At 50.5% G+C, this 25,245-nt stretch overlaps 2 protein-coding genes across 5 annotated transcripts in view; one reads left to right on the top strand and one right to left on the bottom strand.

Annotated features, from left to right (window-relative positions):
- Nucleotides 1-5,437, bottom strand: part of KIF9 (kinesin family member 9) — a 22,140-nt gene extending 16,703 nt beyond the window's left edge. For all 4 annotated transcript variants that reach the window (XM_053942211.1, XM_053942220.1, XM_053942227.1 and 1 more), the window contains exons 1-7: nucleotides 5,125-5,437; nucleotides 4,594-4,671; nucleotides 4,040-4,188; nucleotides 2,689-2,776; nucleotides 1,964-2,129; nucleotides 1,724-1,830; nucleotides 372-596 (exon numbers count right to left, since the gene is read on the bottom strand). In XM_053942211.1, coding sequence (XP_053798186.1) covers nucleotides 372-596; nucleotides 1,724-1,830; nucleotides 1,964-2,129; nucleotides 2,689-2,776; nucleotides 4,040-4,188; nucleotides 4,594-4,671; nucleotides 5,125-5,370 — 1,059 coding nt within the window. In that variant the 5' untranslated portion in view covers nucleotides 5,371-5,437. The remainder of the gene's footprint in view (nucleotides 1-371; nucleotides 597-1,723; nucleotides 1,831-1,963; nucleotides 2,130-2,688; nucleotides 2,777-4,039; nucleotides 4,189-4,593; nucleotides 4,672-5,124) is intronic.
- Nucleotides 5,410-25,245, top strand: KLHL18 (kelch like family member 18). The gene is made up of 10 exons (XM_053952177.1): nucleotides 5,410-5,457; nucleotides 15,588-15,718; nucleotides 15,882-16,022; nucleotides 17,813-18,011; nucleotides 21,203-21,363; nucleotides 21,469-21,605; nucleotides 22,690-22,912; nucleotides 23,628-23,732; nucleotides 23,925-24,036; nucleotides 24,859-25,245. Exons 1-10 carry the CDS (start codon nucleotides 5,410-5,412, stop codon nucleotides 25,243-25,245), a joined length of 1,644 nt encoding a protein of 547 aa, XP_053808152.1.

Below are 25,245 nucleotides of genomic sequence, written 5' to 3'. Positions count from 1 at the left end.
AGCTCCTGCAGCCAGATCCAATTATTTATCCCTGTTTTCCTCACCAAGTGAAGCATCCATGAGGAAAAGATGCTGATCCCTGTAATCAAAGTCCCCTCACAAACCTCTCTCACCCTGAACCGCCCTGCTGTGAGTTCCAGCAGTGCCACGATCACCCCAAACCATCTTTTCTTGGAGCACCTTCCAGAATCCCTGAGCCAGGGACGTTTTCCTTGAGACCAAGAGTTTCCAGTTTTTCTCCCCACAACCAAGAGGGGTTCAATGGCTGAACCTCTTTCTGCCATCTTGGCCGCCCACTCCTGCTTTTCCACCTCCTCCTCCAGCCAGCACCCCCAACCACGGGATTAAAGGGAATATTTGGGTTCTCTTGCCTCAAAAAGGAGATGCAGAGCCTCCTCCTCGTTGCTGACAGGGTGGATGGAGAGGCCCTTGACATAAACCCCCTGGGGACCATCCATGACAGACAGCTGGTTGTCCTTGCAGCCTCGGCTCAGCGCCGGCGCCAGGAGGTCAAACAAGGCCTCGTTGTAGATCTCCAGGTAGGAAATTCGGACAGTCACCAGGATATTGAGGAATTCTGCAGCTGACTTGAAGATCTGCACCAAGACAAAGGGTTTATGTCCATTCACAGGGAGAATTTTCAGTTATTTGTGGCTTCTCAGAGAAGATATTTTGGGTGGGTGTTGATATAAGATATAAATGGGTGTGGTATAAGGAGATGTGAGATATAAACAGAGAAGATACAAAAAGATGTATTTCCCATTTATAGATGTATATAAGATATAAATGGGTGTGGTATAAGGAGATGTAAGATATAAACAGAGAAGATACAAAAAGATGTATTTCCCATTTATAGATGTATATAAGATATAAATGGGTGTGGTATAAGGAGATGTAAGATATAAACAGAGAAGATACAAAAAGATGTATTTCCCATTAAAAGCAACTGCGGGCAAAGAGTTGCTGGAAATTCCTTCTGGCCTTGTCCTGCTTGGAAATCTAAGAATGTGGAATAAGAAGGGTATAAAATATAATTAGATATCAAACATAAATAAATATAAATATATACAAGACATCAATTTCTGTAATATAGAGATGGATATTGATAGAGAAATAGTTCTGAGCAGCTTCAAGTGCATCCAGGGGTGTGTGGGGCTAAATCTGAGCTCTGAGGGCTCAGCTTGGATTTGGATTTAATGATCTTGTAGAAGTATGGAATTCAGGAATGGTTTGGGTTGGAAGGGACCTCAAAGCCCATCCCATTCCACCCCCTGCCATGGCAGGGACACCTCCCACTGTCCCAGGCTGCTCCCAGCCCTGTCCAGCCTGGCCTTGGGCACTGCCAGGGATCCAGGGGCAGCCACAGCTGCTCTGGGCACCCTGTGCCAGTGTGTCTGTGCCTTAGAGGTGTTTTTAAATGATTCTATGATCAGTTTTAACCTGATTTCACACAATGACACTTTGGAAAGCACCTCTTTTGAAGGCTCGCTGACATTTGGGGAGCAGCAAGAACTCCAACAGGAACTAAAGGGGAACAAGCTCTGAAAATGACAATAAAACTCCCTTATTCTATAACCATCATCCCTGGGGTAAAATGAAGGGAACAAAAACCCACATACAAATTATTCTCTGTGCTCGAACACTTTTCTATCAGCAAGAGGTGGTAGAAGAGAGTTCCTTGGTGTTTCTCCCTCCTCTTTTCCCAGCCAGCTGCAGCCAGTACCTGCTGGATAGCTCTGGGGATGATCCCTCTGTTCCTGTACTCAGAGGCTGTTCCTGTCATGGTGTAGGTTTTGCCAGCTCCAGTTTGCCCATAGCACATGATGGTGCCTAAAAAAAACAAAAAAAATCCAAAAGCAAAAGGATAAACTCAGGAGGGAGCCTCCAACAGAACAGCAAATGGCTCTCTGCTCAAATCCAATCTCTTGGTGTGATCAAAAGAATAATAACTGCAATAAATCACCATTGTAGCCCTGCAAAGCTTTGGACACCAAGCCCTTTGCCACGGTGTCATAAACCATTTCCTGGGAAGTGTTGTGGAGGAGCCCATCCAGCTTGAAGGACCAGTCAGTCTGAGAGTTATTCACAACTCCTCCCCTGGGACTCTTTTGGATGTAGATATCGATGCTCTGCAAGCCAAAAAGAGAGATCAAACTCAAAAAGAGATCAACTCAGCAGCCCTGAGGGTTTTCAGCAGTTCAGGACCTGGGGTTAAGTAGAAAAGGGAGCACAAATAACAGAGTTATTTCACTGCCTTGGATGGTTCTAGATGTCCTAAAAGTATCTGGTAATGCTCTCAAATTTCTGGTGACAAATATTATAAATAAAAGGAAGTGTGGTTAAGCTCATCTGTTTAACTTTCAGTGATTTTGTGCCTCAGGGAAGTTAATTAAGCAAGAGAAGGCAAAGGGAGGAATTTGCATAAGAGGGGATGGAAATAGACTGTGCCAATTTGTGGATCAGCCAGCCTCAGTCCTTTGGAGGGTTTTCCTGGTGATTGTACCACAGGAATTGTGTTTTCCATCCTCACACTCGCTGTGGCAAAACCACTGCCAAGCAGGAACACGCAAACCAACACCCCCAAAACATTATCCATGGCCTCAAGGGATGGAAAAACCCTGGTTTTCCCATTGGAAAAGCTGAAGCCAAGCCCCAAACCTTTCCCACCTCCAGTTTCTTTGACTCTACCTTGTTGTCTGAGCCAAGCCTGATCATCTCTTGGGCAAAATGAGCAGTTGGCTTGACCCGCACGAACACCAGGACTCGCTTTGGTGTCCTAAGGAGAGAGGCAAAAACAAGGAAAAGAGTCACCTTGCATTCCCTGAACTGAAATTTACATTATTTCTCAGCAAAAAAGGTGAGGCAGAGGAGTCAGAATTCAAAGGGAAGTGTTGGCAGTTATTCAGCTGCAGTTTTTATTTATTCCCCATGAAAAGCAACTGCGGGCAAAGAGTTGCTGAAAATCCCTTCCAGCCTTGTCCTGTTGGAAATCTGAGGGTGTGAAAGGAGAAGGGTCAAACTGATCCTGATCTCCTGATTTCCTCGTGTGCACCAGGCCCAGGAGTGCTGGACAACACCAGTTTTCTTCCTCTTAGCCTCGGGAAGCAAAACATTTGCAGGAATGGGAGAGGGGTTTTCTTTTGTCACGCGCAGACTTTTAGTTTAAAAATAATTTAAATTCCCAGTGAACAGCTGATTTTCAGTTGGCTGGAGGAAATAGCCACAGGCTGGAGGATCTGCTGAGTAAAACCCCCAAGAGGAGGGCTCAGGGATCATCCAGCTGCTAAAGCCCCATGCACTGAGGATTTTTAAACCCCTGGAAATGTGCAAATCCCACATTTTCCCTCAAACCTGCAGACAGCCCGTGCTCAATAACTGTGCAATAAGCAGTGACAACTTCTGCTTTGGGCCAAAACCTTTGGGATTTCTGGTACATTCTGGGATTTTTGTGACCTCTCACACTTTACCTGCTGTAAAATGAATTTTGGGGGGGGTTGGAGCTGAGCCAGGATTTGCTGGGTTTAAAGCAGGGTGTTGGGAACAAAGTTCCCCGGGCCGCTGTTATTTGCAACACAATTAAAAACCACCAAGAAAACTGGTTTTTTCTTCTTGTAAAAAAATCTTCATAACCTTAACAAAAAAGACTTCACTCCCTAAATAAACTTAAAAAAACCCCCTATTCTAAAAATAGTAAACGAACTAAAAATGTTAGGGGTAATTTCTCTACATTATCAGTAAAAAAAAAAAAGGGGGGGGTTAAGAGAAGTATTATGAAAGGCTTATTTTAATTGTCACTACTTTTTTTTTCCTTTTAATCACTATTAATAACATTTTCTTTGTACCCTTTTAAAAGTTTTAAACCTACTTTACCTGTCTCCTAATCCTATCTCACAACAAAAAAATAAGTACACTAAACCCACTAAAACCCACCACACACTCATCAACACATTAATTGCAAAAAATTTAAAATTAAAAAAAAAAAAAAATCTGAAATTAAGAAATCTATAAAGCACTGCAGAGGGGAACATTTGGGGGACACCTGTGGCTTTCACCCTTGGGCTCTGCATCAGAGAGCAGCAAGGAAATGATGTTCTCCTGGTCCTCATCCTCCTCCCTCTCCTTCTCCTTCTCCTGCTCTCGCTCTTGGTCGTGCTCCTGCTCCTGGGATTTCACAGAGGCCACAGAAACCTGTCCAAAAAAAACCCCAGAACCCGGTGTTGGAGCAGTTGGGAATTATTTCTCCAAAGCAAGAAAAACAGCAGGGAAAGGAGGAAGGGAAAGGTTGTTTTTTTTTTTGGGGAAAAACTCCACCAGGAATCCGAGAGAGAACAAATTCTAAATAAGTGGCTGCAGCAGTGCCCTTCGTGGGGCTTTGCACAGGGGAGGAGAAGAGCTCTCCTTGCTGGGAGTGGTTGTTAACACCAGGAGAGGGGAAGGAATTCCCAGAGCAGCTGGGGCTGCCCCTGGATCCCTGGAAGTGTCCAAGGCCAGGCTGGAGCAGCCTGGGGCAGTGGGAGGCGTCCCCGCCATGGCACGGGGTGGGTTTGAGGTCCCTTCCCACCCAAACCATGCCGGGATCCTGGCTGCAATTACCGCTCGTTCACTCTCTGCTTTGGACGCGGAAATTCCGCTCTTTTCCGGCCCCTCGGAGCTCTCCTGCTCCTCTTCCTCCTGCCAGGGGAAAACAGCCCCACGTGAAGATCCACACATCTCCAAGGCCTCGCGAGTGGGAGGCTGTGCTTCCCACAGGCCAGATTTTGGCAGGACTTTGGGGGAAATCCATCTGGAAGGGCTGGGACCTGTCCGGGGAAGCTGGGGCTGCCCCTGGATCCCTGGCAGTGTCCAAGGCCAGGATGGACATTGGCGCTGGGAGCACCTTGGGCTAGCGGGAGGTGTCCCTGCCTGCGGCACAGGGTGGAATTGGATGATCCTTAAGGTCCCTCCCAACTGAATCACGCCGTGTTTCCCTCAGCGCCCCTCCCGAGCCGTGTGGGGGGTGATGTCCGGAGGGGAGGGGGGCGATGCCTGGGGGGGCTGATGCACGCCTGTGCGGGGATACGACCTCCGATCACCCCTTGAGGAGGGGAGGGCGACCCCTCGGGCGCCCCCTGGGCCCTGTCCCACCTGCGACCCCTTTATAGTCAATTCCGGCGTGGCGTCCCGGGTCGCCATGGCAGCGTCCACTTCCGGGTTCTCTATGGCAACGGCCGCTTCCGTGCTCTCCCGGAAGTGGCCCCGCGTACGGCGGCCGGGCGGGGCCAGCGCGCGGCGGGGGCGAAGCGAGACGGCAGCGGGACGGGAGTGGCCGGGACGATGCTGGAAGCGGCGGCGGCGGCGGACCCGGAGCTGGACCCCGAGGATCTGGTGCATTTCTCGGTGGGAGACCTGCCCAGCCGCGGCTATGGAGTGATGGGCGAGATCCGGCGGCAGGGAAAGCTCTGCGATGTGACGCTCAAGGTACGGCCCGGCCCCCGGGGGCGAGGGACCACCGGAGCCCGGAGGGGACTGAGAGGGGCTGAGGGACAGAGAGGGACCCCGACCCCTCAGGGGGCTGAGAGACCTCGAGGGACCCCCCCCCCCCGGCTCCTGAGCGGGGACCCCGGTCCTTGAGGGGACATTGAGGGGGGACCCCTGAGGAGGTCACGGGTTTTGGGGAGGGGGATGCTGAGGGACCATTCCTGGGGGTGCTGAGGGACCTGAGCTTCTGTGGGGGGGTCTTGAGGAACCCCCAGGCCCCTGAGGAAGGACCCCAACCCTTAATAGAGCCCTTAACAGACCCCAGCCTGTTTTCCAGAGGGAAGGAGGCAGCTGGAGCTCCCCCAGACCCCTTTTGGGGGGGGATAAAGGGGACGGGAGCGGGAGCTGAGGTCCCCCCTTCCCACGGCTTTGGCAGCAGAGACAGAGCTGCGAGCCCTCCCAGAGCCCCTTTGTGGGGTCTCGGGGCTCTTGTGCGGTCTCGGGGCTCTTGTGGGGTCTCGGGGCTCTTGGACCTTCCCGGCCCTGCGGGCTCTCGGAGGGGCTGCGGATCCGGGCTTGGGGTCCAACCTCTGGATGCCTCTCCGCAGGGAACCATTCCCTTTATGGGGCGCATCCCTTGTGAGCACTCAGAGGAGTTCATCCACGAGCGTGCTGAAGGCTCGGGATGGTGTCCCCGGCTCCGGCACAGTGTCCTGTGCCAGGCGGGAGCTGCTGGAATCCCTCAGGATTGCAGGCTGGCAGGAGCTGGTGGGCTGGGGAGCCGCACGCAGCTCTGAGTCACGGCAGAATTAACTCTAATTAACTCTAATTAAACGGGAAGGCGCTGCCAGCCTACTCACCCTGAAACCTGCCAGGGGGGCTGGGCATGCCGGGGTGTGGGGTGGGGAGCATTCCGTGGCTACGGGGAGGAGGGACCGAGGCTCGGCATCCTCCTCGGGAGCGCTCGCTCCTTCTGCAGGGTGCTGCTGGCGACAGTCTGGGCTGGAAGCCGGGGGGATTCTGTGCCAAAGCTGCTTTGGGATGCAGAGTGCCGTGGTTTTAGGGTTAAGGCTGGGTGTTGGCGTGGCAGGAGAGGATGAGCAGATCGCGGCAGTCCCACGTTTCTGGGAGACAAGGCCGAGGAGGTTTACGATCCCAGTCTTATCTTGGATAAATTCCTCACCATTGTTTATAAAAGTCCTGTGAATTTCTCCTGTGAGAAATTGTCCATTTCTGTGGAATTTCCATAGCAAAGAGCTGTTTAAATCCTCTTTATCCCTACAGAGGTTTAAAACATGTTAGGAAAGATCAAAAGCATCACAGACCAGTTTGGAATGGAAGGAACCTAAAGGATCATCCAGTGCCACCCCTTGGACGGGCTGGGACTCCTCCCACTGTCCCAGGCTGCTCCAAACCTAATCCAGCCTGGCCTTGGGCACTGCCAGGGATCCAGGGGCAGCCACAGCTGCTCTGGGAATTCCATCCCAGCCCCTCCCCACGCTCACAGGGAAGAATTCCTTCCCAAAATCCTCAAGACAGATGCCAGCAGCACCTGCTGAGTTGTCAGCCCTCTGCCCGTGTTGTTTACAAGCATTCCAGCTTTCCCTCCAACACCCACAGCTTGGAATTCCAAGCATTTCATTCGTTTGTCTCCAGTCACGCCGTGAAAATATCTGACCTTGTGCTGCTTCTGCCTCTGGCCATCCCTTTTCCCACGTGGTGGTGGTGGTGGGATTAGTGCAGCCATTCCCAGGAACGGGCTGGCTGCTCCAGCTGCTGGGGCTTGAAGCAGGAGTTTGTCTCAGCTGGAAGTTGGAGGTGGCTTTGGATCACTGAGGCACCCCAAAATCAGCCAGCACAAACTTCCCTGCCCTGCCCTGGCTCGGGAAGGTTTTCCCACTGGAAATCCAGGCTGGGTTTTCAGCAGGGACAGAGCTTGGGGGATTCTTACCCAGAAGTAAGGGAGGAACGTGAAGGTCGTGGAGCTGCTGCTGCAGGGCTGGAGCCAGGCTGGGAGAGCTGGGAATGTTCCCCTGGAGAGGAGAAGCTCCAGGGAGAGCTCAGAGCCCCTTGCAGGGCCTGAAGGGGCTCCAGGAGAGCTGGAGAGGGACTGGGGACAAGGCAGGGAGGGACAGGACACAGGGAATGGCTCCCACTGCCAGAGGGCAGGGATGGGTGGAAGACTGGGAATTAGGAATTCCTGGCTGGGATGGAATTCCCAGAGCAGCTGTGGCTGCCCCTGGATCCCTGGAAGTGCCCAAGGCCAGGCTGGAGCAGCCTGGGGCAGTGGGAGGTGTCCCTGCAGTGGCAGGGATGGCACTGGATGACCCTTGAGATCCCTCCCAGCCCAGCCCATTCCAGGAGTCTCTGATAAAAGCTTGGAGAAACATTCCAAGTCCAACCTGGAGGAACCTCCAGGTGCTCCCACACCACTGCACCCTTTTTTCCACTCCTGCTACTTTTTGTCTGTCCCATCTCTAAAGCAAAAAAGCTTCCAAACACCCCTTTGTCCCAGAAGTTGGATCATGACATGCCCAGTGCTCTGCCTCATGGATTTGGGAAGTTCTTTTCTCTCCCTGTCTCTTTAACAGCTGCAGGTCAGGGCTGCTCCTGATGTTCCCTCGGAGCTCCCTTTGGAGCCTCTCCGAAATGTTTAATTAAATATTCATTTGCTAGCAGCACACGTGAATGGACTGCAGGGAGGAGGGGAGGGAGGAGACACACCTCACTCTGTGGTTAGTCCTTTTCCTTTGGAAAAAAAAAAAAAAAAAAAAAAAAAAAAAAAAAAAAAAAGTAGGAATTTTGCTTAGCAAAGCCACATTTCTTCTCTGAGAATCACCGGGCTGGGCGTTGGTGTGGCCATAAAATAACCAACCCAGCCCTTCTCCCCAGCTGATCCCCATCCCAGCCGTGTTCTAGAAGGTGAAGCTGTGCTTTCCTCCTCATCCAGTCCTGGTGGTGGTGGAAAAGGTGATGGAGGCTCCAGCAGGGGCAGGGAAACACCAGGGCTGGAATAATCACAGAGAGAGCCGAAATGAGGCTTCTGAACCTTTTTTTTCTTCTAATTTGGTGGGGTTTGAGGCTTTGAACTCTAGCTGTGGACAAACCAAGGGGCAGAATTCCTCTCTCAGAGCCTCTCCTCCTTAGTTTTAGTGGGTTTCCAGCCTTCTTCCCTTTACAGCTCCCAACTAAACACTGCAAAAGCCCCAAGAATTCCAGCTCACGCGTTCGGGGCCATTCCCTGAGCTGCAGATCCTGATCTGATTTTTAACAAGCACAAAAGAAGCTCCTCGGTGCTGGTGTTCTTCCTGAGCATTGTTTCTGGAGCTGTTTCATCCTTGCAGGATGAAAGCAGCCTGGGCAGCTCTGTTTTCTGGGATGTGCTGTCTGTGCTCCAGGCCGAGGTCCAGGCGCTCTCCAGGGACACATCAGAGGCTGCTGGAATGCAGAAACCAGGGCAAACGGATCCATCCTATTCCTTCCTTACAAATTAAGAGGGAATAAATCCCTTCCTACCTCCTGCTGGCTCTCACTGGAGCTGGAGGAGAATGATCCAAGTGTCAGGCTGGCACCTCCAGAAATCCTGGCCAAACTGTGGCAGGAGGGAAGGGTTGTGCCTCCCCAAATCCTTGGAGAGCGGAGTTGATGTGAGCTCCTCTTGCTGCTGCAGCTCCTCCTGTGGATCTGAGCTACTCCAATGCCATTTTTCCATGACTTAACTCCAAGACTAATTAGAAAAGTCTCCTAAAACATAACCCAGGTCTGGCAAACTGAAATAATTCCCAGCTGTGGAGAGGGCACAGTATTTGTTTGGTGTACAATCCCAATGGCACCAACAGGTCGTAGCCCTGGTGGCTTCTCTCCCATCCTGATCCCAGTTTTTTCCAGAGCACACTGTTAACTCCAAACCCCCCAAACTGGAGCAGCTGCACCCCCGAGAGCTGATGCAGAGGTGGAGGAGCCTCTGGATAAGAGGAATTCCAGACAGCTCAGGCTGCCTGCCTGATCCCAGCAGGATCCTTGACAACTCAGTGCCTGGCTGTTCTGCAGATGTTGCAGCATGTTCGGGAGATCCCCCAGGAAAACAGCCCTGGAAAGAGAGGGAATATCTGTTTTATGGGAGAGATTGGAAGAGCAGATGATCCATTGTGCACAGGAGAGCTGCAGGATGAGGATGTGATTCCAACCTTGCCACCCAGCAGACAGGAATTCTTTGGGATGCTGCCTGGATGTGGTTCCCCCGAGCTCTCAGCTGCCATCAGCTCTCCCCTTAAAGAAAATATGAGGATTTTTAGTTCCAGCATAACACAAAATTCCTTTTTGCTGTCCCTTCAGGAGCATTGAGGAGGGCAGGGCTGGAGCTGATCCCCTCAGGATTCTCCCTGTCCAGGTGGGAAGTGGAGGGATTGGAATTCCAAAAAGGAGTTGGGTTTCTCTGAGCTGGCAGGGAATTCTCTGGGAGTGTGGCTTTGCTGTACATCCAGAGGGGATGTGTCCTCTGCTTCAAAGGAATTGGTCACCATTCTCATGGAATCCTGGAATGGTTTGGGCTGGAGAGACCTTCAGGATCATCCCATTCCCACCCCACCATCCCAGGCTGCTCCCAGCCCCAGTGTCCAGCCCAGCCTTGGGCACTGCCAGGGATCCAGGGGCAGCCCCAGCTGCTCTGGGAATTCCATCCCAGCCAGGAATTCCTTCCCAAGCCGTTCACAATTCCCTCTTTCCTGCTGCCCACACTGGGGGATCAGCCCAGGGCACAGGGGGTTCTGGCCAGGGAATGTGGAGCTCCTCATCCACCAACAGCCCCAAATCCTTCCCTTCTCCTTGTCCCCCCAGCCTGGATTTGTGTTTGGGATTGTCCTGATCCAGCTGCATCCCGTTACCTCTTCCTGGCAAAACAGGGCTGGGAGGGGTTGGACACCAGCTCTGCTTCTGCTCTGGCCTCCTCTCAGAAAAGATGGATTTGGGGTTTTTTGAGACCTTTGCAGCACAAAACCGAGCAAGTTCTCAGCACTGCAGGGTGGTGACGTCAGGAACACAAGAAATGCCTTTCTCCCACCTACACCCTTTTCCTTGGAGAAAGGCTCCTTGTGCCCTGGAGTTTGTTCATTCGGGGCTGTGGGGGTGTCTGGGGCCAGATTCCTTTGTTACCCTCTCAGAGACACGTCAGAAGAGAATTCCAGGATGCCTGAGGTCAGGAGGGATGCTTGCAAAGTTCCTTCTTCTGGGAAACAGAATCTTTTGCCTTAAAAGCAAAGGACCTAAAATTATAAATGGTAAAGCAGAACATCCTGGAATGGTATCAGGAAGAGGATGAGCTCTTTCCCGCTCTCTCCTTAGGTGACTCCATCAGGAAAGTGCATTAATTTAGTCATGGAAAGGGAGAGCCTTTGGCTCTGGAGGAAGGGAGCACTTTGGGAGAGAAGAGGATGAGCTGAATGGACTCATCCTTGGAAGGATTTTCCATATTCCACAGGAAAATCCTGTCCTTTGCCTGCAGCAGGAAATGCAGCTGTTCCCTGGGGACTCGCCGTGAAGCGCTGATGCAATGAACACAATGATGCTTCTAGAGCAGAGATCCCAATTTCTCCATCTCCCCAAGGGCTCCCCACCATTCCAGGAGCAAGTTCCAAAGAGAAGGAATCCCAGCTTTTGTCTTGTCCAGCACCAGGGAATATTTCCCAGGCTCTTTGCTGATGCAGCTCCGTGGATCTCAGTGCTCACAGGGGCCATTCCCAGTCTGGGAGCACCTGGAGGGGCAGCAGTGCCCAGAGCCAAGGGATTTCATCCCAGTGCTGATTTCATCCCAGCTGTCCTTAGCCCAGGGAATCTTGCAGGATGCCTGGGGATGTTTGCTGTGCAAGGCCCAGCTGTGGAGGAGATAAAGAGGCTGTTTGGTGGCAGCTCCTCTGGTGCACCCCTGGAAGTGCAGCCTGGTGGAGCCCTTCCACCCCTGGACAGGGCCTGGGGGCATGGAATCATGGAATGCTTTAGGTTGGAAAAGCCCTCAGGGATCACCGAGTCCAACCATCCCCCAGCACTGCCAAGGCCACCCCTGACCCTGTCCCCAAGTGCCACATCCACGGGGATGTCACATCCCACCAGCGATAGGGAACCACCACTGCCCTGGGCTGTCCCTTCCAAGGCTTCACCCCCTTTTCCATGAGGAAATTTTCCCAATTTCCACCCTGAGCCTGCCCTGGCCCAGCCTGGGGCCGTTCCCTCTCCTCCTGTCCCTGTTCCCTGGAGCAGAGCCCGACCCCCCCGGCTGTCCCCTCCTGTCAGGAGCTGTGCAGAGCCACAGGGTCCCCCCTGAGCCTCCTTTTCTCCAGGCTGAGCCCCTTTCCCAGCTCCCTCAGGAATTCTCCAGCCCCTTCTCCACTCCGTTCACTTCCCTGGACACCCTCCAGCTCCTCAATGTCACTCTTGTCATGAGGGGCCCAGAGCTGCCACCTGGGCTCTGTAAATTGCAGTTACTTTCTGAAATAAGGGCCTTTTTCTCCTCCTTGGGTCACACTACGGGCTTGGGGTTTGAGTAAATATAACCTTGGTGTTGAAATTCCTGTTGTCTTTAGTTATAAAGATAATTTTGCCTATAAATAGAAGGTCACTGTATGCATTCGAAGCAGGTGTCTCACTTTAAGAGGTGCCTGTTCAATTTTAGCACCACGTTTCGTTTATTAAAAAGCTGAAATGAGATTTGGACAGTTGTGATTTTTGGCAGCTTGGGCCTAGGGGGAAATGAAAGTCAAGTAAAATGTTGCTTTTCTTGCACACTCAGCCTGAATGGGAGCACTCATCCAAACAAACCAAATGAACCATTCCAGTTGGAGTGAATTCCTTACAGGATTTCAGAGATAAGAGGAGGCCTTGTTCTCTCACCTTTCAGAAACAGCAAAAGGCAGACTGGAGTGTTTCTGTGTGTTGGGATGTTTGAGACACAGGGGCAGGGATTTCCCAGCAGCACGGAGGGGTATCAATAGTGGGATTTATTATTGATAAATCCGTGGGTTGGGCCAGGAGCAGCTGGTGATGGAATGGCCTCACCCATGGGGAAGGGATGGGCTGGAAGTGCTGGAGCTGCAGAGCAGGTCGGGTGTTCCTGAGCCTCCAGGCTGGAATGTGGACAGGCCAAGCAGCAGCTTTGTCCCCCTGGTCACCCAGGCTGTGGCTGCTCGTGTGTTGTGGGGATTGGAGAGATAGAAATCCTCACAAACACAAAAGAGTTTGATTTACAGCCTTAGAAGAAGCCTAGATTGATGTGAAAACAAACATTAAAAGGAGAAATCATACACTTATGTTTCTATAGTTATAGGTAAGAATATGCCTTAAGTAAGTAAGAAACTGTGCTAGATAAGATGATGAGGGGTTTTATAATATAATCATGTAGTAATGTGATTATATAGAATAAACGAAGAGTTTAGATATTTTAATATGTGTAAAATATGTGTATGTGTATACACATAATACATATGATAAGACCTTATCATATGTGTATGTGTATACACATAATACATATAATAAGACCTTATCAGGCAAAAGTATCCCCATTGCAGTAGAAAAAAATCAAGGTAATAAGTTAAAAAAACCAAAACATACTCTATAACTGTCCTTTGGATTAGAAAATTATATCCTGGCTTACAACAAAGAACCATCTTAGACTATGGCTGACTACTAAATCTCATAACCTTTAAGGTTGATGTTATCTAAACAATAAATCAATCTTAATCTAAAGGTAATCCCATCCCTTCAATGAATACAACAACAACTACACTGTGTCAGCCCTTCCCAGTGGGAATTCCCAAACCCAGAGCTCCAGGAATCCTGAGGGATTGATTTCCCCATCCTGAGCAGCACCTCGGGACCCAGAGAGTCCTCACCTGGCAGGGAGGGAGGGAATGAAAATCCCAGGGATGTGGGGAGGGGCTCTCAGGTTCAGGAATCACTTCCCTCCATGGCCTTGCCTTATGGAATCTGCTGTATTTTTGTGTTTTCAAAGCTCTGGCCGGGCTGGAGTTTGTGCTCTCTGTGTGAAGCCAGGCTGGGAATCCATTCTCCAACATTCCTTCCTCTCCAGGGCCAGGGAGGTGGCCTGGAGCTCCATCCCCTCGTGGGCCCTGGGACTCCTCCTGACTCCTTTTCCCAGAGATTCCCCATCCCATTCCCCCAGCCAGGAGGAGGCTGGCAGTGACTCTGCAGATATCTCAAGGCTTGGAGCCCCTGGGATGTTTTCTGTGTGGTTTTGGGTTAGGAGAAGGGATGGATAGAGCCCTTCATCCCAAAAAGTCACACAAATATAAATGTGAAGGGTTTTTTCCATGAGCTGGCATGGACCACTTCACCTCCTGGTGTTGGAAATACTGAAAATCTGAATCTGAAATATTGAAATTCTCAAAACTTAGAATTAAACTTAGAATTAAACACAGGATTTGATTTAAGACCTTAGAAAAAGCTTCCAAACTTGGATACTAAAAGCAAAAATACAGACTTATAGTTTTAAACAGAAACACGTTAAATTAAGTAGAGGAAAGTTTAAAGTTTTAGAGTTTAAGATATAGAAAAACTAAAAATAGTGACAAAAGTAAACAAGAAGTTTAAAATACAATACTGTAGGTTTGTGTGTCATAACATAGTTAACTAAAAAAACATACACTGTAACATGAATCCATAAAACAAAATATTTAAGGATTAGATCAAAAACATAAATATTAAATCCTTTAAAAGTCTTATAACTAAGGATCTTATGAGCTTCTGCTATAAAGATGTGAACCAAACTCACCCTTCCTACCTATATAAAAAATTAAAAAATAAACCACATTATCCAAAACAACTCAGAAATCCCATCTCTGACTCATCTGCTGATTTTGCTCTGGGAATTAGGAATGCTGCAAAATGCAGGAGAAGAGGATTTGTGCAGCATAATCCAGGCACACCTGAGCTGCCCAGGACAGAGACAATGGATGAGGTGAGGACTTTGCAGCAATTATAAAAGCAATAATAAATTATATTAAATTAAAATAAAGTAAATTCTTTATTAAATAATTTAAATTAGAAAATATAGTTTAAATTAAATTATAAAATATAGTTTAAGCCCTGCTACTCTGGCTAAACTAACAACTTGCTGGTAAGTTCCTATAAGAAAAAAATTAAAAAAAAAAAGAAGCAGTTAGCACAATAACCTATTTTAGTAAAAGAACCATTGACACCTACATAAACAATTAATTTATCCCATAAAAATCAGCAAGGAAAATATGTCAACAATTTAAAAATATAAAGTCTTAACACGTACACACAAAAACAGATTTTAGCCAATAAATTGAGTAGCAAAAAATACTACTAGCCAATTGGACTTAAACACAAAGTCTGTAAAAACTGTATGAAAATGAATTATGTAAAGAAAAAAATTAACTTTTCCTACGTACAAAAAACTGAGTCCCATCTGCTTTATTGCAACAGGCTTGGATGCTTGGGTACTGCATGTTGGAATCCAAAATGCAGGGAATTCTCAGAACTTTGGGCCTCTAAGCCAAAGTTTAGAATTAAACCCAGGATTTGATCTGACACCTTGGCAAAGGCTCCCAAACTGAGGTGCTGGAAGGGACAATGTGGATTTGTAGTTTAAAGCAGAGACACGTTAAGCAAAGTAAAGGAAAGATTGGAGTTTTAGAGTTTAAGATATAAAAATAAAAGCAGTTACAGAGGGTAAACAAGAAGTTTAGAGTGTAGTACTGTAAGTTTGTGTGTCATAACATGATTGGCTAAGAAAGCTTACACTGCAGCATGGGTCTGTAAGACAAAACATTTAAGGATATAATATTAATATTCAGGACATAATTAAGGTTATAATATTTAAGGATGAAATATTTAAGGTCAAAACCATAAATATCCTTGTTGGCAGTGTTTTATTGGTCAATAAATCCTTAAAAGGTCTTGTAACTAACTTGTGACCCTCTGGGCCGAGCTCACCCTTCCTGTCCATGTAGAAGATAAGAAAATACAACCACATCATCAAAACCAGCTCCGAGGTCCCGTCTCAAATTCCTTCCAAAGCTGCCCAGAGGTGAATCATCCCAGCTGCAGGGAATCCCTGGGGCAGTGGCCGGTGCTGATCCCTGTTCTCCCTGCTTTAGGTGGGGGACCATAAGTTCAGCGCTCACCGGATCGTGCTGGCAGCTTCCATCCCCTACTTCCACGCCATGTTCACCAACGACATGATGGAGTGCAAGCAGGATGAGATTGTCATGCAGGGCATGGATCCCAGGTAAAATTCCCAGGGAAATCCCAGGGGCTGCCCTGCCTCGTTGTGCGTGCGAGGCTCAAAGCCTCTTCTCAGCGTGGCTGATCCCACAAAACATCCTGCTGTTGGCAGAGTGCTATCCCAGCTGGCATTCAGTGCATTTTCTGCCCTTTCTCCCTCTTCTCAGTGCACTGGAGGCTCTGATCAACTTTGCCTACAACGGTCACCTGGCCATAGACCAGCAGAACGTGCAGTCCCTGCTCATGGGGGCGAGTTTCCTGCAGCTGCAGAACATCAAGGACGCTTGTTGCACCTTCCTCAGGGAGAGGTGAGTGGGGCTGGGGGGATCCTGGGGGAATTCCAGGGGAATTCTGGGGGGATTCCAGCTGCTCCCAGGTTCAGTCACCCGTGTCCAGCTTGGGAGGAGCAGGATGTGTCCTTCCAGCAGGATGAGGAGTGTGCATCCCAAAACTTGGCATCTGTAGAGTTACAGAACACAAAATGGGTTGGGAGGGATCTCAAAGCCCATCCAGGGCCACCTGCCCATGGCAGGGACACCTCCCACTGTCCCAGGCTGCTCCAAATGTCCAACCTGGCCTTGGGCACTTTCAGGGATCCAGGGGCAGCCACAGCTGCTCTGGGAATTCCATCCCAGGGCCTCACCACTCTCCCAGCCAGGAATTCCTTCCCAAGATCCCAGTGGGAAGCCATGCTCCCTTTTCCTACCATTCTCATTTCCTTCAGAATAACCTGTCACCCCTTTATGGGGACACAGTAAAAGACCTTTGCCAGCCACAAGAATCAAAACTCAGAGCAAAACTGGAGAGACATTTCCCTTTTTGAGAGCCCATCCTGGCAGGAATTGCCCTTCCTGCTGCTGTGTGTGCTAAAGGGGAGGAACACAGTGCTTCAGCCTAGGAGCTGGACAGGAAACTGTGGCAGAGCCCTAAATTGGTCCCAGGTTTTTCAATTTCCTCACTGGTGTTTGGCTGTGAGGCTGTTCCAGCAGCATGGTGTGGAAATGGAAAGCTGGGATACTCTCTGTCCACATTCCACATGGATTCTGCTGGGAGTCTGACGTGTTCACTTTTGCCAGCCTGGCTTCTCTGCAGCTGCTCAGGGCATTCCGTGGTGTGATGTTAAACACACCCACCAAATACAGGGATTGGCCACCAAAATTCTTCCAAATGCACCAGGAGCAGCCAGGTGTCCTAAGTGAAGTCCTGGTTTTGAGTGCACAGCTGCCAGTTTGGTTAATAACCAAAAACTAATGGATTCTGGCCACCCTGGAGAGCTGGGACATGGACACTGAGCTCTCCTTCTTAAGTGGAATTGAAAATTGGGATATTTTTAGGCAGCTGTGTTGTAACCAAGCCCTCAGAGTCACCCTCATGTGACAGTTCCCCACCCAGCAGCACAAGGACCTGGAGCTGCTGGAGAGATCCAGGGGAGGCCCCAGAGCTGCTGCAGGGCTGGAGCCAGGCTGGGAGAGCTGGGAATGTTCCCCTGGAGAGGAGAAGCTCCAGGCAGAGCTCAGAGCCCCTTGCAGGGCCTGAAGGGGCTCCAGGAGAGCTGGAGAGGGACTGGGGACAAGGGATGGAGGGACAGGACACAGAGAATGGCTCCCACTGCCAGAGGGCAGGGATGGGTGGGAGATTGGGAATTGGGAATTCCTGGCTGGGAGAGTGGGGAGGAACTGGCACAGGGTGCCCAGGGAAGCTGTGGATGCTTCCAGAGCCACCTGGATCTATCCAATGCCTCTTTGGCAGGGACAAGGGGACATTTGTGTTTTCCATCCTCTGGCTCTGCCTTGGATTCACCTGGAGCTCCCTGTGCAGATCAGCTCCTGGGTGAGCTGGAATCAGCCATCACTGGAGAGGACACATCTTCTACTGCACTGTGTGTCCTCCTGTGCTTCCCAGAATCCTGGAATGGTTTGGGTTGGAAAGGACCTTCAAGCCCATCCCATTCCACCCCTGCCATGTGCAGGGACACCTCCCACTCTCCCAGGTTGCTCCAAATGCCCAAGCCCCAGTGTCCAACCTGGCCTTGGATACTTCCAGGGATCCAGGAGCAGCCACCTGACATTCCTGTTGCTCTCCTCCTCCCCTTTCCCAGGCTTCATCCCAAGAACTGCCTGGGTGTCCGGCAGTTTGCCGAGACCATGATGTGCACGGTGCTCTACGACGCTGCCAACAGCTTCATCCACCAGCACTTCGTGGAGGTCTCCATGTCCGAGGAGTTCCTGGCCCTGCCCTTTGAGGATGTCCTGGAGCTCGTTTCCAGGGATGAGCTCAACGTGAAGTCAGAAGAGCAGGTGGGTACCTGGTGTAGGTCTTGGCTGAGGAGGGTTTGGCTTTGAGGGGTTTCTTTCTGCTTGGGAGTGGAATGGGAATGGGAATGGAAATGGGAATAGGAATGGGAATTATCCTGTTCCTGGGCTGAGTGAAGCTGAGATGTCCTGGCACAGTGGGGACACTCAGAGGTGCTGGACAGAGCTGTGATGGTTTCCTGTGCCTACTCCAGACTGACTTGTTCCTAAAGAAACAGCAGGCAGGGCTTTTTTAGGATCACAGAATCACAGAGGTTGGAAAAGCCCTCAGAGAGGATCGAGTCCAACACTTCCCCCAGCACTGCCAAAGCCACCACTGACCAATGTCCCCAAGTGCCACATCCACGTGCCTTTTAAATCCCTGCAGGGATGGGGACTCTACCACTGCCCTGGGCAGCTGTGCCACATCTGGACAGCCCTTCCCATGAGGGAATTTTTCCAAATTCCCACCTAAACCTCTGCTGGGACAACATGAGGCTGTTTCCTCTCCTCCTGTCCCTTGTTCCCCGGGAGAAGAGCTGGAATCCCACCTGACTGCACCCTCCTGTCAGGGAGTTTGTGGGAGTGACAGGAGTTCAGGGTGTTCCCACAGCCTTGAGAATCCATGGGTGTGGGCTGACAGTGAGCAGGGAAAACAGTGCCTGTCCTTGAGCCTGGAAATCTGTCCTGCTCTTCCTGAGGAGGTGACAAAGGCAGAGCAGACCTTCAGCTTCTCCTTGTAGGGTAAAAATGTGCTTCTTTAACCAGGCTTAACCAGGCAGGAACCTGCCCCACATTCCAGCCACATTCCTGTATCATACCAAGAATTCCTCACTCAGTTTTTCCCAGAGCAGGTAGGATCCAAAGTGTCCATCCTGGGAAGTGTTCCCTTGCCCTTGCACCTGCCAGCCCCACCCTTCAGAAATTCCAGTAGCATCCTGTAGAGAGGAAGAAAGTTGGTTTAGGATTTTTAATCTCTGTGGTGCTGTTGGAGAAGCATTTTTGCACTGGAAGGTTTGGGAATTGTGTTGGGAGAGAGTCCAGATGCCTCTATGCAAGAAAGGGTTGATGATTGTTCTGGTCATAAAGGCTGCAATAACTTTAATGGGGAGTCCTGTGAACCCAGGAATGTGGATCCCAAACTAAACTGGGACCAGGGCACCAGGATCCTTTTGTAGCTGGAGTCATCCAGTGGGGCTTCAGAGAGGGGCTTCACTGTCCCTTCCAGTGTCTGGGATGGAGCCTGAAGGGGCCAGCTCAGCTCCAGCTGTCTCCAGTGTAGTTATCCAGAGATGGATCCCTGTCATCAAACCTGTCCCCTGGTTTCTCATGGAGCAGCACCATTCCCAGTCTTCTTTCCCAGTTTGCAGACTTCTGTCACTAAATAAACAAAGTTTTGTGTTCTGTGCCACCTCCTTGCAGCTCCCTCATCTCCCTGCAAACTTTGGTGCTGAATGTCCCATCCCACGGGACAGGAGTTTGGGATTGTCAGAGGCAGGGAAAGAAACCTGCATGGATCCAGGCTGGGAGAGCTGGGAATGTTCCCCTGGAGAAGGGAAGGATCCAGGGAGAGCTCAGAGCCCCTTCCATGGAAGGTGTCCCTGCCCATGGCAGGGAGAGACACTGGATGATCCTTGAGGTTCCTTCCAACCCAAACCACTCCAAGATTTCATGTCATTTCATTCCCATCTGTGAGAAATTAATTTGTTGAGAATTTTTAAAGTTTCACAGGAGATCCACGTAGCATATATTTGTATGTCAACTTTGAGATAAGAAATGCTGGCTTAGAAATGCCATGGAATAGGACAGACATTGTTGAGAGAGAAATTGAACTAGAAACAAGTTTTAAAGGATAGTTTTGTAAATAAGACTAGATATTTTGGAGAAATAGAACTACGAAAAATGCATTGTAGTAGGACTCACGAAGGGTAGTTTTAGATTATTAGCTTTAAATTTCTTATAGTATAATGTGGTAAAAGTTGATAAGCTAAGACACGCTTATAATGTATTTTAATTAGGAAATAGTTGTTTTTTTGATTGTAATAGTGTGAATTATAACATCTGTATTGTCTCTCTCTTCACATGAGACTGACAATGGAATAAAACTTTTTAAAACACTTCTCAGTTTAAAACACTCTTAAAAACACTTTTTAAAAAACTAGAAACAAGTTTTAAAGGATAGTTTTGTAAATAAGACTAGATATTTTGGAGAAATAGAACTACGAAAAATACATTGTAGTAGGACTCACGAGGGGTAGTTTTAGATGATTAGCTTTAAATTTCTTATAGTATAGTGTGGTAAAAGTTGATAAGCTAAGACACGCTTATAATGTATTTTAATTAGGAAATAGTTGTTTTTTTGATTGTAATAGTGTGAATTATAACATCTGTATTGTCTCTCTCTTCACATGAGACTGACAATGGAATAAAACTTTTTAAAACACTTCTCAGTTTAAAACACTCTTAAAAACACTTTTTAAAAAACTAGAAACAAGTTTTAAAGGATAGTTTTGTAAATAAGACTAGATATTTTGGAGAAATAGAACTACGAAAAATACATTGTAGTAGGACTCACGAGGGGTAGTTTTAGATGATTAGCTTTAAATTTCTTATAGTATAGTGTGGTAAAAGTTGATAAGCTAAGACACGCTTATAATGTATTTTAATTAGGAAATAGTTGTTTTTTTGATTGTAATAGTGTGAATTATAACATCTGTATTGTCTCTCTCTTCACATGAGACTGACAATGGAATAAAACTTTTTAAAACACTTCTCAGTTTAAAACACTCTTAAAAACACTTTTTAAAAAACTAGAAACAAGTTTTAAAGGATAGTTTTGTAAATAAGACTAGATATTTTGGAGAAATAGAACTACGAAAAATACATTGTAGTAGGACTCACGAGGGGTAGTTTTAGATGATTAGCTTTAAATTTCTTATAGTATAGTGTGGTAAAAGTTGATAAGCTAAGACACGCTTATAATGTATTTTAATTAGGAAATAGTTGTTTTTTTGATTGTAATAGTGTGAATTATAACATCTGTATTGTCTCTCTCTTCACATGAGACTGACAATGGAATAAAACTTTTTAAAACACTTCTCAGTTGCCCCATCTCTGGGTCAAAAAAGAGCTTAATCCGACACCCATCCACTTGCACAGCCCCCAAACTCCACCTTCCCACCGCTGTCTCCTGGCAGGTGTTTGAAGCTGCCTTGGCCTGGATCAGGTACGACCGAGACCAGAGGGAATCCTTCCTGCCCGAGCTGCTCTCCAAAATCCGGCTGCCCCTGTGCCGGCCGCAATTCCTCACGGACCGCGTGCAGCAGGACGACCTCGTCCGCTGCTGCCACAAGTGCAGGTGAGGCTTGGCCACGGAGTTGGCAGGGGTGGCAAGGTCACACCCTTCAATCTCAGGCTCCAGGCAGTCAGATCTCCTCTTTAATATTCCATGGTTGGATTTCAGGGATCTGCTTGACGAAGCCAAGGATTACCACCTGATGCCGGAGCGCCGGCCGCACCTGCCGGCGTTCAAGACGCGGCCGCGGTGCTGCACGTCCATCGCGGGGCTGATCTACGCCGTGGGGGGACTCAACTCAGCAGGTACCTTGCAGTGGAAAGACCACCAGGGGCTGGCTGGGATGATGGGATGATGGGATGATGGAATTCCCTTCCTGGTGGAAGCGTGGAGCAGTGTCTCGTCCTCCATGCAGCACTTTGACCCTTCCAGTGAAACCCTCAGGGTGGCTGTGCCCAGTTTAGCATCTTCCATCTGAAATCCTGTCCAGGTGAGGCTTATTTAGGACAGATTCCTAAAGGCTTTGAGGGTGGTGTCCATGCCTGGAGCCCCAAGCAGGACATGCAGGGATCTCCACAATGTTGTTGGTGTTGTGGGATCACAACACTTTGACATGAGCCTCACCCTGGCATAAAAAGGGAACAGAAAGAGACCAAGGAAAAACCTTTTACAGAGGAGCTGCGCTCCCCGGAAGCAGGGGCACCACAGACGGGACTTGCAGGTCTCTGCTGCCCCTTGGAGGACAGTGGAGGTGCCACTTCCACAGAGGGACCTTGTCCAGGCTCCTCGTGCAGAGCACGGCGGAGCTTGGAAATGTTCCCTGATGTTTTGTGGGAACAATGGGAATTGTTCAGAGCGGGAACAATTCCCGCTCTGGGGGTGAGCGGGGATATGTGGATGGGAGATGTCTCTGTGGGAGCAGGAAGGCTGGAATAGGATGTGAGAGCCCAGGATAGGACAGAGAATCCCAGAATGGTCTGGGTTGGAAGGGACCTTAAGGATCATCCCATTCCACTCCCTGCCGTGGACAGGGACACCTCCCACTCTCCCAGGCTGCTCCCAGCCCCGTCCAGCCTGGCCTTGGACACTTCCAGGGATCCAGGGGCATCCACAGCTTCCCTGGGCACCCTGTGCCAGGGCCTCATCTCCCTCGCAGGGAAGAATTTCTTACCCCAACCCAGGTGCCTTGTTGAATCTCACAAGTTTCCCATTCCTTTTTTTTTCCCCCAGATATTTCCCCAAAGAAAAGCAGGCAATTTCCCCATGCCAACCCCATCTTTAGGCACACAGCAACACCCCGCTTTACCCCTCCACCCCCCCACCCCGCTCACCATCCCAGGGCTTCATCAAGTCTCCCTCTTTTAATTTGAGTAGCAAATTTCTATGCAGGCGACTCTCTGAACGTGGTGGAGGTGTTTGACCCCATTGCCAACCGCTGGGAGAAGTGCCAGCCCATGGCCACGGCGCGCAGCCGTGTCGGCGTGGCCGTGCTCAACGGGCTGCTCTACGCCATCGGCGGCTACGACGGCCAGCTGAGGCTCAGCACCGTGGAGGTTTACAACCCAGACACCGACTCCTGGTCCAAAGTGGAAAGCATGAACAGTAAGAGGAGGTACGTGCAGCTCACAGGGAGGAGACTTCTGGAAAAGCAGGGGAAAACGAGGTTGGAGGAAGAGCGGTTCTTGAAAAGCCAGGAAAAATGATTTTGGAGGAAGGGCGGGGAAAGGCAGGTGGTGGGCACCCAGCAGTGTGTGTGTGTGTGTGTGGGAAAGGAGGAGTGGGACAGTGTGGAAGCAGCTGGGATTTCCTTGGTTAGTTTCTGATGCAGCCAGGTGGGGGCTGAGCTTTGCTCCCAGGGAACAGGGACAGGACAAAGGGAAATGGCCTCAAGCTGTGCCAGGGGAGTTCAGGTTGGATACAGGGAAAATTCCTCCTGGAAGGGGTTGTCCAGCCCTGGCCCAGGCTGTCCAGGACAGGGGTGGAGGGTGTAAATGCCCCTCACCAGGTCTCTCTGGAGCTCCCTCAGCCACTCCTGGTGCCCCAGCCCCTTCCCCAGCTCCATTCCCTTCTCTGGACACACTCCAGATGACTTTTTTTGTTGTGAAGGGCCCAAATCCAAGCCCAGGATTTGAGGTGCTCCTGCCATGAGCACCTTTCCCCTTCGTGAGCTCCGAGTTCAAGTGGGACTGAGCAGTTTGGAGGTGAATCCAGGGAAAAGGCAGTTTGGTGGGATGGCGCAGGCAGAGTGTGTGGGGTCACAGCGTCGGGGTCAGGGTGACAGCACTTCCAGCCACCTCCAACTCCAAGGGTCCTGCTGTTCCTTGCAGTGCCATGGGAACGGTGGTGCTGGATGGGCAGATCTACGTGTGTGGTGGCTACGATGGAAACTCATCCCTCAACTCGGTGGAGTCCTACTCTCCAGAAACAAACAAGTAAGAGCCCTTGGTGTCCCACAGCTTTTCCAGGTTTCCCTCCGGTGTTCCGTGTCCTGGCACCGCTGGGCATCTGGGCTGTGAGAATGGTTTGAATAAGGAGTGGGGAAAGGAGAGGTGGTAGAATCCAGCACTAGAAAAGCATGGAGTAATCTGTGGGAGTCCTGCTAACCTCTCCCCTCTCCCTCCCAGGTGGACAGCAGTGACCCCCATGAGCTCCAACCGCAGCGCTGCCGGAGTCACCGTGTTCGAGGGCCGGATCTACGTGTCCGGAGGGCACGACGGGCTCCAGATCTTCAACAGTGTAAGGCCCTGGGCAGGGCTCATCCCCTGCACCTCAGCATGGGGCTGGGAGGCTCCGCGTCCTTTCCCTGGGCATCCAAACAGCCCCAAGTGGTTCTGCCGCCAAATTGTGTCACTTCCACCCATAACTGAAAAACCCGAGGTGGAACAGAAGTGACTCATCTATCCACTCGGGGCCATGGAGATGTTCTGAGGGCTGGAGCCCCCTGGATATGGAGACAGGCTGGGAGAGAAGAGAAGGCTCCAAAGAGACCTCAGAGCCCCTTGCAGGGCCTAAAGGGGCTCCAGGAGAGCTGGAGAGGGACTGGGGACAAGGCATGGAGGGACAGGACACAGGGAATTGCTTTGAGCTGAAGGAGGGGAGATTTAGGTGGGATACTGGGAAGTAGTTCCCAGCTGTGAGGGTGGGGAGGCCCTGGCACAGGGTGCCCAGAGCAGCTGTGACTGTCCCTGCACCCCTGGCAGTGCCCAAGGCCAGGCTGGACAGGGCTTGGAGCACCTTGGCATAGTGGAAGGTGTCCCTGCCCATGGCAGAGGTGGCACTGGATGAGCTTTAAGGTCCCCTCCAACCAAACCCTTCAGGCACCGCCCCATAGCAGCTGAACTTTTAACTGAAGGCAGTTCAATCCCTTCTGCTCCCTCAGCTGCTCCAGACCCTTCCCCAGTTCCCTTCCCTTCCCTGGGTAATCCCCTCACTGTCTTACCACGAGAACCCCAAAACTGCCCCCGGTTCGGAGGTGCCCCAGCACAGCGGGGGGGACGTCCCAGGGGCGACTCCCAAGGCGGCAGCAGCATCCCTAACCGCGTCCGTGCTCCGTGGCAGGTGGAATACTACAACCCGCACACGTCCAGCTGGCACGCCGTGGCGCCCATGCTGAACAAGCGGTGCCGGCACGGCGCGGCCGCGCTGGGCAGCCGCATGTTCGTGTGCGGCGGCTACGACGGCTCCGGCTTCCTGAGCGCCGCCGAGGTCTACAGCTCCATGGCCGACCAGTGGTACCTGATCGTGCCCATGAACACCCGCCGCAGCCGCGTGTCCCTCGTGGCCAACTGCGGCCGGCTCTACGCCGTGGGCGGCTACGACGGACAGTCCAACCTCAGCTCGGTGGAGATGTACGACCCCGAGACCAACCGCTGGACGTTCATGGCGCCCATGGTGTGCCACGAGGGCGGGGTGGGCGTGGGCTGCGTGCCGCTCCTCACCATCTGA

The sequence above is a fragment of the Vidua chalybeata genome, chromosome 1, assembly GCF_026979565.1.
Source record: "Vidua chalybeata isolate OUT-0048 chromosome 1, bVidCha1 merged haplotype, whole genome shotgun sequence".
NCBI classification, from domain to species: Eukaryota; Metazoa; Chordata; class Aves; order Passeriformes; family Viduidae; genus Vidua; species Vidua chalybeata.
This window is presented reverse-complemented; position numbering and strand designations above follow the sequence as displayed.

What these genes read in the sequence shown, in the direction of transcription:
- KLHL18 (XM_053952177.1), top strand. Translation starts at nt 5,410, where the DNA reads ATGGGCGAGATCCGGCGGCAGGGAAAGCTCTGCGATGTGACGCTCAAG. An exon ending in TCTGCGATGTGACGCTCAAG is followed by an intron (nt 5,458 to 15,587) that starts GTACGGCCCGGC and finishes TCCCTGCTTTAG; the next exon opens with GTGGGGGACCATAAGTTCAG. An exon ending in ACGTGAAGTCAGAAGAGCAG is followed by an intron (nt 18,012 to 21,202) that starts GTGGGTACCTGG and finishes GTCTCCTGGCAG; the next exon opens with GTGTTTGAAGCTGCCTTGGC.